The 12899-nt window shown below is 48.4% G+C and overlaps 1 protein-coding gene across 2 annotated transcripts; it reads right to left on the bottom strand.

Moving 5' to 3' along the window:
• Positions 1-727: 727 nt before the first annotated feature.
• On the bottom strand, positions 728-11642 carry TP53 (tumor protein p53). 2 transcript variants are annotated; one of them, XM_054575722.1, is made up of 11 exons: positions 11517-11642; positions 5605-5703; positions 5436-5457; positions 5095-5349; positions 4256-4442; positions 4063-4175; positions 3794-3903; positions 3334-3470; positions 3178-3248; positions 2183-2289; positions 728-1569 (listed from the first exon to the last, which is right to left on the bottom strand). In XM_054575722.1, exons 2-11 carry the CDS (start codon positions 5673-5675, stop codon positions 1488-1490), a joined length of 1155 nt encoding a protein of 384 aa, XP_054431697.1. In that variant the 5' UTR covers positions 5676-5703; positions 11517-11642; the 3' UTR covers positions 728-1487. The 2 variants fall into 2 exon arrangements, with proteins under 2 accessions (XP_054431697.1, XP_054431698.1); XM_054575723.1 differs by having other exon boundaries at positions 5605-5684.
• Between the last annotated feature and the right edge of the window lie 1257 nt (positions 11643-12899).

Genomic DNA, 12899 nt, shown 5'->3' with positions numbered 1-12899 from the left:
AAGCTTGCCCCAGCCCCCTCCCTGGGAGCCTACAGCACTGAAGAACAGGACTGGGTTTGGGGCGGGGTGGGGGGGCGCTTCTGAGCTCTCCACCCTAACCCAAGAAGCCCTTTGAAAGGTTTTCCTGGCAGAGTTTAAAGCTTCAATTCATTCAACAGCCTGGCATGAGGCCCAGGAGGAGGGAATGCTGGGAAGGCCCCAGCCCCACATCCCAGCCTTCACCTTAGCTGCCCCCACTTCCTGGGGACCTGGGCTGGCAGGCCATCCCTTGCTCGCTCTTTGCTCTTTTCATCCTCATCGAATAGCACCCACCCTCTTCCTCTCAGGAACATAGGTATCCGGCCCAGTCTCTGTGGAGCAGATGGCTCCCCCAGAGGCTCAGGCTTGCTAAATCATTTAAATCCCATAATCCTTGGTGAGTGGCTGCAAGGGGGCAGTAGCCGAATCCTAGAAGCAGGGGCAGGAGAGAACCTTGTGCCAGCCCTGGCAGGAGGGGAGGAGGGACTGAGCTACGGGAGTCACCCCGTCCCTTGTTGTCATGCAGCCTGCAGACTGACCCAGTCTCCAGCTTTTGTTCTCCTCCTGGAACGGGGTGTGGGTCCCCGCCAGCCTGCATTCCCTGGAGGCTCAGGTGGCTGCCTCCCAATGTCACTTCCATAATTCACCCCAGCACCGCGGGCTCCAGGCGCAGCCAGGACTGGTACTCACCCTCAGACACACAGGTGTAAGGAAATTTTTATTGTAAAATAATAAACAAATATAAAAACAGTGGTATAAAAGGGGGAAGAGAAGGGGTGCTGGTGAGGAATACAGATGTGCCTCAGAGTATAAAAGAAACTGATCCTGAGTATTTGGGGGAAGCCAAACAGATCTTAGAAAATACAGATCCTACACGAGGGATGGAATCTTCCAGGGTGTGTGATGGGATGAGATGTCTTCTTAGGTACTGAGGTTAACCAAAAGGTGAAGACAAGATCTGGCCGGGCCAGCTGCCCAGTCAGAGAAACCGTTAATCCATTTGCCAGTGGGGACAGGAAATCAGCACGCCTGAGAGAGCCTAGTCCCAAACATACGTTATTTCATTAATCCTCACAATAAGCCCCGTGAGGTAGGTATGATTATTGGCATTTTATCAATGTGGACAATGAAGTTAGGAGAAATTACATAACTTGGGATAGCTTCCCTGGCTAGCTTCCTACCCAGTGTATGGCTGATTTGAAACTTAAGCCTCACATGCAGGAACGTTTCCTACTTCACCCAGTCTTCACAGTAAAAACCTTAAAAGCTAAGCTCCCCCCCACCTCCCCCCAAAATCACCAGTTTACGCCAACTTCTTTAGCAGAATCCTAGGTCTAAGCAAGCAAAATTCTGGGGTGTTTCTGAGGCACACCTGTACCAAGCAGAGGTTTAAGCTCCTAAGCCCCCAAAAATGCCAGGAAAAGGGGACAAGGGTAGGGGTGTCAAGAGGGGACAGGAAGCAGAAGATATCAGTCTGAGTCAGGTCCCTCTCTCTTGAACATGAGTTTTTTATGGCGGGGGGTAGACTGCCCCTTTTTAGACTTCGAGTGGCTGTGGAGATAGAAGAGGGAGGGGAGGAGATGACACCATCTGAGTGAGAGGCTCAGGAGCCTTCTTCCTAGGTCTAGGCTTTGAAGGGCCTGAGGCTGGAGCAAGGGAAGGTTCAGTTAAAAGAGTCACCATCCACTGCAGGCACGTTTACAGAGCACCTGGGGTACTTGTGTGTATTAATCTCCTAATCTTCCCTCATCCTATTTGACAAATAAGGAACCTGAGTTTGGGGGCGGGGAAGGTAACAAGGCCCACCCAGGACTTGCTAGTACCAAACTCCAGCTCTGTCCAGTGCTTCCACAGTGACCAGGCCCCTTTCGGACACCCCTGCTCTGAGACAGAGGTTGCTAGAAATGGCAAAGAAATATTCATGTTCATTTTTGGGCTTGAGGGGTTTGCGGACCACCTCCCCCTCCCCCAACCCCCAGGAAGAAATAGAAGTGTTTGGTTGTATGATTCAACTACAGTAAGATTAAAGAACACTTGGGCATGGCCCAGGAGAGAGGAGTTCAGTTGCCCTTTACCTTGAAGGAGGCAGGATTAGAACGGAATCCCTGGCTTCCCAGCAGAGAAGTGCAGGAGAAGGGGCTGGGAGAGGACCCAGGCCACTCACCTGCAGTGAGTCTTGCTTTCCCCTGGGTCCTTTGCAGCCTGGGCGTCCTTTAGCTCTAAGGCTTCATTCAGTTCTTGGAACATCTGGAAGCGTTTACGCCCACGGATCTGAGGTAGGGGAGGAGGAGGACAAGGAAGTATGAAAGTCATAGAACCATTTTCATGCTCTTTCAAAATTCTCATTTTGAAAGATGATCCTTTAAAATGGTATGGTACCAACTGGCCTTCTGAAATTAGACACTTTTCTTTAGGCACCACTACCCCCTGATGGTAAATGCCCTAATTGCAAGGAAAGTAGCCAGGTAGAAATGGGCATTTTGAGTGCTAGACCTGAATCTTTTTCTTTTATTTTAAAGAGGCTTAAAACAATACACATTTATTATCTTTCAGTTTTATATGTCCTGAGTCTGACATAAATCTCACAGGGCTGAAAGCTAGGTGGTAGCAGCCTGCATACTCTTGCAGGCTTTAAGGTCGCACCCACTCCCTTGCTCATTATTCAGATTGCTGTCTGAATCCAGTTTCCTGTGGTTGTCATTTTCTTGCTGGCAACCAGGAGAGGGCTGTTGCCAGTTTCTAGAGGGCACCCAAGTTCCTTGACTGCAGGTAAGACAAACTGTTATCTTTACTGAACTTCTTAGGGTTCTTTTTGGCTGGGCCTTAAACCAAGTTCCTTTTCCTCCAACTAACCATTCAGTGCACATGTTGATCCTGAACAAGGGTACCAGCTACTCTGCTAGGTGCTGGGGCTGCACACATGATTCACACATGGTTCTTGCCTGCAAAGGTGGAAGCAACTTCATTCCAGGCTCATTATATTTCTACTTAGGCTCCTTGTGTTCAACTTGAAACTTCATCTTAAGATGACCAGAGAAAATGACAGATGGGGAATCTGGCTTAACCTCATAGTTGCTACATTTACATCTTTTATTCCATTATCCAATCCCACTGACCAGGGGCAAGAGACCGCCTATCTTCCTTTCCCAGACTTGGTACCTTAAGGGTGAAATATTCTCCATCCACTGGCATCTTTGGCGGAGGAGAGGAGTCGGTGTTGGTGGGCAGTGCTGGGAAAGAGGTAAGGAATGGTTAGAAGAGTGAATTTGGGGCAGAACTGCACCCTCTCCACTTCCTTTTGTGCTGTTTGCTTACTTCGCTTAGTGCTCCCAGAGGGCTGCTTGGGACAAGGTTCCCGCTTCTTCTGGAAATTTTCTTCCTCTGTGCGCCGGTCTCTCCCAGGACAGGCGCAAACACGCACCTCAAAGCTGTCCCGTCCCAGCAGATTACCACTACCCAGGTAAGCAGAGGGGGCAGTTAAGAAGGTGGGTGCTACCTGTAATAAACCCGGCCCCACCTACCCCAAACCACCTTCATCCCATGTGGAGCCTCATTTTCAGCTCCAGGTATATGGATAAGCCACAGGTTAAAGAGGTTATAAAGCCTGAGAAAGAAAACTGGGAAGGAGCAACGAAGGAGGCTCTACTTGTAAGGATGGGAGAGGGAAGGCTGGCTGGTGGTGCTGGAGGAAATGGCTGAGGGGTGGGGCTCAGGAGACACAGGCAGGAAAGGGGGAGGAGCATGGCGGCATGACAGGTGGGGTGCAGATCCCTACCTGGAGTCTTCCATTGTGATGATGGTGACAATGGGTCGCCGGTTCATGCCCCCCATGCAGGAGCTGTTACACATGAAGTTGTAGTGGATGGTGGTACAGTCAGAGCCCACCTGGGAGAGAACAGAGATGCCACCCAGCCCTGATAAGCTGCACTTCCAGCTGTGGGATGGGGTTACCCCACCTGCTGCTCTGCACACATCCCATGAGGGTGGCCACTGACAAACCCCTCTAGCCCCCTTCTCCCAGAGACCCCAGTTGCCAAACCAGACCTCAGGCATTTCATAGGGCACCACCACACTGTGACGAAAAGTGTTCCTGTCCTCCAGATACGTGGCGTGCAAATTCCCTTCCACCCGGATAAGATGCTGAGGAGGAGCCGGACCTAAGAGTAATTAGGGAAGAATCAGGCACTCGGGGGATCGGGCAACAGCCCTTTCCCATCTGCAGCCCCCCATTGCTCACCATCGCTAGAGTCAGAGCAGCGCTCGTGGTGGGGGCAGCGCCTCACGACCTCTGTCATGTGCTCAGACTTCTTATAAATGGCCATGGCCCGGATCCGGGTTCCGGGCGGGGGCGGGGAGCTAACCCACAGCTGCACGGGGCAGGTCTTTGCCAGCTGGCAGAACAGCTTCTTGAGGATAGGAGAGTACTGCAGGAAAAGGAGAAAGAGTGAATGGGCCCTGACCAGGTAGCTCAGTTGGTTGGGGTGCTGTCTTGATATGCCCAGGTTGCGAGTTCCATTCCAGTTTGATCCCCAGTCAGGGCACGTACGAGAATCGACCAGTGAATGCATAAGTATGTGGAATGGGAATAACAAATCAATGTTTCTTTCTCTCTCTCAAATCACTCAATCAATCGATTGGTCAGTCAATCAAGAAAAGAATGAAAGGTCAAGGAACAAGCATCCAGGAGGTCAAACGAACAAATGCTACTTAAGCACCCGCTGAAAGCCATGCACTGTATGGGGAGGGGGCTGGAGATGGCAGACCTGGGGATCCGCATCCCAGAAGCTTATTTATGGAAGCTATTAAGGATTGAAAGAGAGTGTAGGGAAAAAAAGAAAAAAAAAAAAATTCCATGGCCCCATGAGAGATGTTGAGTATGAAGAGGAGAAAAGCCCAAGGTCAAGGGGGAAAATTTAACTTTGGGGCAGAGGTCAAAGGTCACAGGCTAAATGGATAGAATGTAGAAAGATAAGCCAAAGGCTGAGAGAAATTCCAGGGTTCTGAACAGAAAAACCCAGGAGGATATGGTCAGGCATTGAACTATCACATGGAAGCCAGCCCCTCAGGGCCACTGACCGTGCAGGTTACAGACTTGGCCGTCCCAGAATTCAGGAATCCTAGACGGAAACCATATCTGCCAGGGTAGGTCTTCTGGGAAGGGACACAGGATGACAAGGGCAAGGAGCTGGCTGGAGCTGGCGAGGTGGATGGTGCCAGAACATCAGCTGCTGGTGCAGGAGTTGCTGGCATACTGGGGACTTCATTCGGATCTTTGTCCAGACAGTTTACAAGGTGTGGGGACAGCAGTTCATCAATGGGTACCTCTGGAGTCTGTGAATGAGAGAAACAATCAGAGAGCCAGGTTCCCAGCCTGTTGGCCCTGCAGCCCTCGGTCCTGTCCCACCCCTATTCCTTACCAGGACATTGTTTTCATGAAGTCTGAAAAGACAAGAAGAGAAAAGTCAGTACAGGCCTCTACTACCAGGGCCTGGGCACTGGGGTGGGGTAGGCAGGGCGGGGCAATTGTTATTAGAGGCTGGGCAGTGAGCCCCTGCCCCCCGCCCCCCAGCCGAGACCTCCACTCACAGATTCCACAGTTCTGAAAATGTCTCCTGACTCAGTGGGGACTCCATGGGCTCTGACTGTGACTCCTCCATTGCAGCTCCCTGGAAGGCAGTGTGGTTGCTGTGTGGGGGTAGGGGGTCCACTGAGCATCCAGCATGAGACACACCCAACACCAGTCACCCAGCGCAGAGCAGCAGAACCCCGCCCACCAACACCATGCCAGGCTGAGACACAGGAAGTCACCTAACTTCCTGAGGAGCAGGGCTGCTCCTTCACAGCTTCTCTCTTATCATAACCTCGGTTGCTCCTTGACCTACCTCTCACCAGCCTCACTATACACTTCAAAAGGATAACTAGAGAGGGATGTCCAATCTTCCCACCAATAAATCCACCAGCCTTCCTGAAAAGCACGCAGTGACTCTCAGCCCACTTCCTCCATCTGGGGGGAGAGATACCTTCCTTGACGCCCGGCACCCCCCACCTGAACCCCTTCATGGCAAAGGTTCCTGAAGAAACACTATATGCGCTTTCACCCCTGGCTTACGAACCCCTCGTGACCAGGCTCCTGCCCGCTTCTTTGATCTCATCTCCTCACTCTCTCCCTTCCCTGATGCTCCCGAGCTACACTGGCTGCCCTTCTCTCTCCAGTTCACCCAATTGTCAGTCCTCTCTACTGGGAACACTGGTCCCACCATCGCTGCAGAATAGGTTTCTTCTTGGACCTCAACTTAAATGCTCCACCTCCTCAAGGGTGTTTTCCCAGACCAGTCTTCCAGCCAAACTCTGCCACCCTATTTTAATTCCTATGGTACTTACACTGTCCAATAATTCTAGTACCTTCCCTTGTTCATTTCATCGGTTTTCTTCAGTTGAGTATAAACTTCGTCAGGACAAGGACGTTCTCTCTCTCTTTTTTAAAGCAATGATTTTAGAGAAACACTGATTTGCTGTTCCACTTATTTATGCATTCACTGATTGATTCTTGTACGTGCCCTGATGGGGGATCAAACCTATACCCTTGGTGTATCAGGATGATGGTTTAACCAACCGGTCAGGGTGGAAGTTATCAATCTTGTTCGTCATAGTGTTAGCATAATGCCTTGTGCCTGGTTGCGCTCAGTAACTGGTGACTTGTGCCCAGGCTGTGACCAGGTTATGAGTGCCCAAAAAGTAAGAAGGGCAGAGGGGTGACCACAACATGGGCCAGGGCTCTGTACTAAGCTCTATTGCTGTCATTTCACCTTCTCCCAGGCCAGCTTACAAACGGCTTTATCGTCTTTCTTGATGACAAATTTGTCATCAGCTTTGTTAAGAAACACATCTGCTGCAAATTACACCTGTCTTTCTATCTTTCGGGCACTGGCAACCCCCACCTTCCACCCCAGCAAGCCCATTATTGGCAGGCTCTTTTCTAATTTCTTTTAACATCACCTCTACTTTTACATTGATACAGGGCTTTCTTATGTAATTACCTCACAAAATCCTTTCAATCTTATTTGTCCTGATAGCTACACCTGTCATTTGACTAGAGAAAGCTGTCTCAAAGAGGTTAAGGTGACCTAGCCCAGAGTACACACAGGTCAGCAAATAAACTTTTATTAAAAATGACTGCCCTGGTGAGTACATCAAAAGGATGGGGGTTCAATTCCTGGTCGCAGCATGTATGGAAGGCAACCAATCAATGTTTTCCTTTCCCTCTGGCCCCCTTGCTCTTTAAAAGCAATCGGGGAGAGGGGAAAGACCAGCCCTAGCTGGGAAGCTCAGTTGATTTGATCCCTGGTTAGGGCACACAAAACAAGCAACTAAGGAACACATAAATACCTGGGACAAGTCAATTAAAAAAAATTAAAAAAAAAAAAAAAAAAAAAAAAAAAAAGACCATTCAGCCTGACTGGTGTGTCTCTGACTTGGGCACAGGCCTGGGTTGTGGGTCAGGTCCCTGGATGGGGGCATGTGAAAGGCAACCGATGGATGTTTCTCTCCTGCTTCCTCCCCTCCTCCCCCTCTAAAAAATAAATTTTTAAATATATTTTAATATTTAAAAAATATTTTATTTTTAGAGAGAGGGTAAGGGAGAGAGAAACATCAATGTGTGGTTGCCTCTTGCATGCCCCCTACTGGGGACCTGGCCCACAACCCAGGCATGTGTCCTGACTGGGAATCTAATCAGCGCTTTGGTTTGCACGCCTGCACTCAAATCCACTTAGCCACACCAGCCAGGGCTAATTTTTTTTCTCTTAAAAAGACCATTCCAACATCTAGAGGTAAGATGCTTACTTCATCACAGACTACTCTTCAGATGCAGATGTTAGTGGACAAAAGCTACCCAACTGAGAGGGTGGCAGAGAACCACTTATCAGAACTCCCAACCCTGATGGGGGAAGGACTATGTATGTGCACAAAGGAAGGCAAGAGGGGGCAGCAAAGGAGTGATCCCGAATAATTGGGTGGGTGGGGCAGAAGTACCAGATTTATGATAAAAAAATCGAGACTTTTATGGAAGGGTGCTCAAGTGAATGGGGCTCAGAAGTCAAATGCCCTAGGTTTGATAAACTGTTATTTATATTTGCTGTGACCTTACCTACTTATCTTAAAGGGCTTTTTGGCTTCTTCACGTACAGAAACTACCCAGGGGCTGGGAAGCATGGACATCTGTAGCACAGCACAGGCAAGAGACAGGCTTGCCTCCCAGGCTCATAACGTGGGAGGTTAATCTTTCTGTGTTCTTTGCTATAAAATAGTAGTACTTTACTTTGTATGGGAAATATAGAGCTGAGAAAAGCACCTGGCAGATAGTAAGAGTTGATAAGTGTTCCTGTTTACATGGCGGTTCCTTTTTATTTGTTCTATATTATTAATCTAGAGCAAGAACTTTGTGATTGTGAATGGGTGGGGCTTTTGTGGTACTGTCCCATTAATGCCAGTTCACCTCCTTCAGGGAACTCGATTCTGCAAATGTGCCTGGCGGGTCTATCTTGGGGCGGTGTCCCCAAGGACATAGAAGGCCTCCCCATCTCAGTTTTTGGTAGCAACTAAACTCTCAATGCTACTTAAAATAACAGGCACAGCCCTGGCTGGTGTGGACTGAGTGCCAGCCTGTGAAACAAAGGGTCACTGCTTTGATTGCTAGCGAGGGCACATGCCTGAGTTGCAGGCCAGGTCCCTGGTAAGGGGTGCGTGAGAGGCAATCACACACTGATGTCCTTTCCCCACTCTGAAAAAATAGGAAACCTTTTCAGAGTAGGCACTTCCCATGGGTGTGTGCATCAGAAAGCCAGGATACTAAAACTGTCAGAAGCTGAACCAAAGGCTTCCTTTGGCTGGGGAGATAGAATGTATACAGGCAGTTCCAGTTGGAACTCCAAGGCGGGGCAGGTCAGACAACTATCATAACAATGGCTGCTGCCTATAGGCCCTAAACTTTCAGTGGCTTATGCCATTAATCCTCTCAAAAAAGCCAGGAAGGTAGGAATTGTCATCAGTCGAGGGACTAAGGTTATGGCTACACTCAAGCTCTAAATAATCATGCTCCCACAGCTTCATCCAGACTGGTGTAAAACGTTTTTGGCGGAAAGCCATTTGATTGTGGAAACAATTGTGGAAAATAGTAAGGCAGTGTCCGGCAAAACTACCCCCCGCCCCCACTGAGCAAAACCACTTCTAGGTAGACTCCTAGGAAAATGGTTGCACATGGGGCAGCAGGAGTCTTGAACAAAAATGTTCGTGTTGATGCTGTTCCTGATGGCAGGCGACAAGAAACAACATCGCTCCCCATCAATAGGGTCTGGCTAAACTAAAGGTGGTATACTCACACGAGAAATTTAACAGCAGTTTAAGGAAATGAATTTATCTGCAGGTGTAACCTGATATAGCTCAGAAATATGTTGAGTGAAAAATACAATTTTCTAAAAAAAAAGCAAAACATGGTAATTTACGTAGTTTATGTACATTAAAAATACAAAACCACCCTAGCTGGTGTGGCTCAGTTAGCTGGATCCACACTAGCCTAGTCATCTCATACACCAAAAGGTTGGGGGTTTCTAGGTTACATGTTAGAACCCCAGTCGCAGCACCTCTGGGAGGCAACCAATCCATGTCTGTCTCTCTCTCCCCATCACTCCCTTACTTTTTCTCTGAAAACAACTATTACTTAAAAATATATGTATACAAAAGTATGAAAACAGGCAAGAACAATAAAAATTCACAAGACTATGACAGTGATGGACTCAGAAAGGGGATATCTGTACTCATGGGACTGGGGGCTTTAGCTTTATCGACAAAGGAAAATAAGATGATATCCATATATTACCTTTGCAATTAAAATAAGGACACAAATAAGACAAAATAGTAAATGTTATATATTTATTTGGTGGGAGTGAGTGTTACCTTTGTACTTGTCTGCATTTATAAAAAAATCTAAAAAATAAAAACAAGAAATAACCTTTCCCCCACAGATTCACTTTGGGGTCTTTGCAGAAAAATCACTTGAATTTTCTGGGGCGATGAAAACGTTCTATATTTTGAAATCTTCTAATTGCAGTAGGTCTAAATGAGACCTCAATTTAGGAAAAAAGCAAACACATTAGGTACCGCGCACAGTGACTGGTTCTTAGGAGGTGCGTGGCAAATCACTGCTGAATGGAATGACCTTGGCCTAAGGGATGAAGATGCAGGGGAAATGGTTAAGCTTTGGACTTCGCAAGGGCGCTGCCCCTCTCACAAGCAACAACAACTAGCCGGACTGGGAGGCACTTAGGACCACCCGGCTGCTCCTCCCCAAGGCCCGCCCCTTCCGCTTTCACGACGTTCAGCTTGCGTCCGAAGTTGAAATGGCTTAATCCAAAACCGGATACAAGAGTTGTTTCTCCGCCATAAATGACCCATCGTTACACTCTTTAATTTTTAATTCTCAAACGTACTCTTTCGCGAAAATACCCAGGGTTTGACCTGTGCGCACTTACAAAAACAGAAAGTCCCACGCAATGGTAGCGTCCGTCAAGACTGTAAGTCCCTTGGGTGGAGCACACCATTCGAAGAGGGGGAGGGGTTGAGGTTTGCATCAAAACAAATAACCCTCCCTTTCTTCCCAAATGCCGTAATTAAGCACTCGAGGAAGAAAACAAAAAGTAGGGGAGGGGATTACCAGCCTCCTTCCGCTAGTAATAGGTATCAGTCTAAAAGATATTTTCTCTTTTTCCTTCCCTCTCATCGAGTGAATATGAACTGCTCCGAAGGAAGAAACCGGAAATGGTCCTGGAAGTGGCAGAAATGTGAATGTAGAGCCAAACAATAACAGGGCTTCCGGGCCTCTCAGACCAGGGAAAACTCTGGTTTCGCGGGCGAACCTTTCATTTAGCTCTTCCCACTTCCACGACTGACGGTATTTAATTGGATTTTCTCCGTTTAGCGGAGCTGGGGGCCTGGTTAAAAACTAACTCCAGGAAAGACAAAGGTCCGGAAGTCATGGGACCTTCTTTAGCAGCGTGGGCTTCCAGATCACCCCGATTCATAGTATCAGAATGTAGCCCAAGATTCCACCAGGATGCTCTGTGTTCTAAAATCTAGAGCCGTAAGTTTCGAGATCCTACAGCCTCAGACCTTGATGATTTGTGCCTCTTATTTCAGGATTCCCCACACCCGACACTGGGATGGGGATGGTAATACATTGGTAGGAAGAATCCCTAAGCCAGAGGAAAGTCCTCAAAAGTTCCACTTCCTCGCCCAGGTGTTCAGGTTTGTGTTCGGCTGTTCCTAACATCCGGTTATCTACACTCAGGCCTCCCAACATAGCAGCCAAGCTTCTACCCGCACCCCCTTCCCCAATCAAGTCCCCAGTGCCCAATCTCCAGCCCTCACGATTCTCCCTAGTTGAAAATATACAGAACCGAGAGTTCATGACAGAGAGGACTCACCGCGCTCAGTCAATAGCTTACCTGAACCCCAGGAGAGTGTATCACCGTCCCGGGATGCACGCTGCAAGACCTGATACCAGGTGACCCCGGAGGCCCAGGGCACACCTGCGTCCAGCACCGCGGCTGTGGACTTTTGAGCTCTAAACTTTTAGCGCCAGTCGGAGCACATGGGAGGGGAAATCCCAATCCCAGCAACCCTCGCGAGACTCCTGGCACAAAGCTGGACAGTGGCCATGACAAGTAAGGGCAATTTATTCGCCGGAGGGCGGAGGCAACGGGAAAGGAAAGTGGGAGAGAAGGGCACCGAGAATGTCTGGGTTCGCGCCGTATTGGTGCTGTAGTTACCGACATTTTGGGATGGGCAAGTTAGATAAGCCAAAGTCGTGAGGATAGAATTGGTGGAAACCATTTTAGAAGACTCCTGGACCCCTACCACTGTGTCAAATATGAAGGTGGAACGAAAAAAGCCGTTATAGTTGGCCTTCCCTCTGCCTGGTACACGCCTCTCCCAGATAGCTGGATAGTTTCTTCTCTGCTTTTAGGAAGGCCTTCATTAAGATCCCAATGTAATGTATTTCCCCTAATACTCTATATCACACCATTAAAAAAAAGATTTTATTTATTTTTAGAGAGAGGGGAAGGCAGGGAGAAAGGGAGAGAAACATCGATGTGCAAAAGAAACGTCCATCGCTTGCCTCTCCCATGCCCCCAGTTGGGGACCCGCCCGCAACCCAGGCATGTGCCCTGACTGGGAATCCAACCAGCGAATTGGCAGGCCGGCGCTCATCCACTGAATCACACCAGCCAGGACACCATCTTTTTTTTCTTAGGATAATTTTATTTTTAATTTTTATTTATTTTTATTGTTTATTGTTGACACCGTTACATAAATCCCCCATTTCTCCCCCATTACCCCCTATACCTAGCCCCTGCCCGCCATATCACATCTTGATTTATCTTCACAACCCTTATTACTCCTTGAAAAGATTTGCTCCTTGTCTTAGATACACAGCAACGTAAACTTTAGTCTACTGTCTTATTCAGTGTTGTATTTTCCATTGCCTAGCACAGTACTGGGAAGCAACTAAGATCTCAGTAATAAAAATTAGTTGAATGAATGAAGAGACGGAAGTGTGAGGAACTTGGTGAATGAAATGCAAAAGTTCACTACCCGTAAAATCAAACATGGCGCTAGCACCCTCTTCAGGTGAAGTGGTGAGTAGGTGCTTTAAAAATAACCGCGGAAGCTCAGGCACTTCTCGCCCAGGAAGAATCTTTCAGATTAAAATTCCCAGTAGCCACTGAAAGTCCCACGCTTCGGGAACGGTGAACCGTGATTTGTTACGTCCCTGTACTGCCCCCTCCCATGGGTCCCCAGCGAAATGTGATCCGAGATGCGGAGGT

The sequence above is a fragment of the Pteronotus mesoamericanus genome, unplaced genomic scaffold (assembly GCF_021234165.1).
Source record: "Pteronotus mesoamericanus isolate MK-2021 breed Mesoamerican mustached bat unplaced genomic scaffold, CSHL_Meso_final contig_317, whole genome shotgun sequence".
Lineage (NCBI taxonomy): Eukaryota > Metazoa > Chordata > Mammalia > Chiroptera > Mormoopidae > Pteronotus > Pteronotus mesoamericanus.
Note: the sequence above shows the minus strand (reverse complement) of the source record. Positions and strands in the feature narration are given on the sequence as shown.